Here is a 624-nt window from a genome sequence, read left to right as displayed (position 1 = left end):
AGACTGTCCTCATAAAGTCTATAAAATGTATTGATATTGCCAAATTTTCCCTTTTCCCTTATCTTTGATTATGTTCTGACCCTTTCCCACTGTCTCTCTCTTTCCATACTCTGTCTTACTCTCATCCTTCTTAATATCTCATCCTCTGCATGTCTGTCTCCCTCCCTTATTTTCCTTTCTCTCTCTCCCTCTCCCTCATCTTCTCTTATTTACCCTCTCCTCTCCTCTCTTCCCTCTTCTTTCTTCTACTCCATCTCTTTTTGCACCTCCTCTTCCCAACTTATTTTTCTTCCCTGCTTCTGCTGTTTATTTCTCTTTCTCTCTATGCTCACTCATACTTATACCTCTGTCTTTCATCAGGGACCCCTTCATACTACCAAAGCACCCAAATGAAAAGAGAAGTGCAACTGCTGTACGCAGGAAGTTCACATCAGGGACCTACAGTGACCACATGGTCCTCCTGAAGGCATTCCAGGTAGGAACTGTGAGAGGTTTTGAAGGTGCTTTTGTGGTTCCTCGTATTATTTGTTTATTCACCTGTTGATTTTTCTTTGTATTGTTGATTTATCTGATTAAGCGATATATTTTTGACATGGTGAATGGATGTATAATTTTCTGTAATTG

At 40.1% G+C, this 624-nt stretch overlaps 1 protein-coding gene across 1 annotated transcript in view; it reads left to right on the top strand.

Annotated features, from left to right (window-relative positions):
- The window catches only part of LOC119594353 (3'-5' RNA helicase YTHDC2-like), a gene marked incomplete at its 3' end in the record, with an annotated part of 122,633 nt that overhangs the window by 89,099 nt on the left and 32,910 nt on the right, over nucleotides 1–624 (top strand). The window contains 1 exon segment of the mRNA XM_037943411.1: nucleotides 361–475. Within this exon segment, the coding sequence (XP_037799339.1) occupies nucleotides 361–475 (115 nt within the window).

This window comes from Penaeus monodon, chromosome 33 (assembly GCF_015228065.2).
Source record: "Penaeus monodon isolate SGIC_2016 chromosome 33, NSTDA_Pmon_1, whole genome shotgun sequence".
Taxonomy (NCBI): Eukaryota; Metazoa; Arthropoda; class Malacostraca; order Decapoda; family Penaeidae; genus Penaeus; species Penaeus monodon.
Note: the sequence above shows the minus strand (reverse complement) of the source record. Positions and strands in the feature narration are given on the sequence as shown.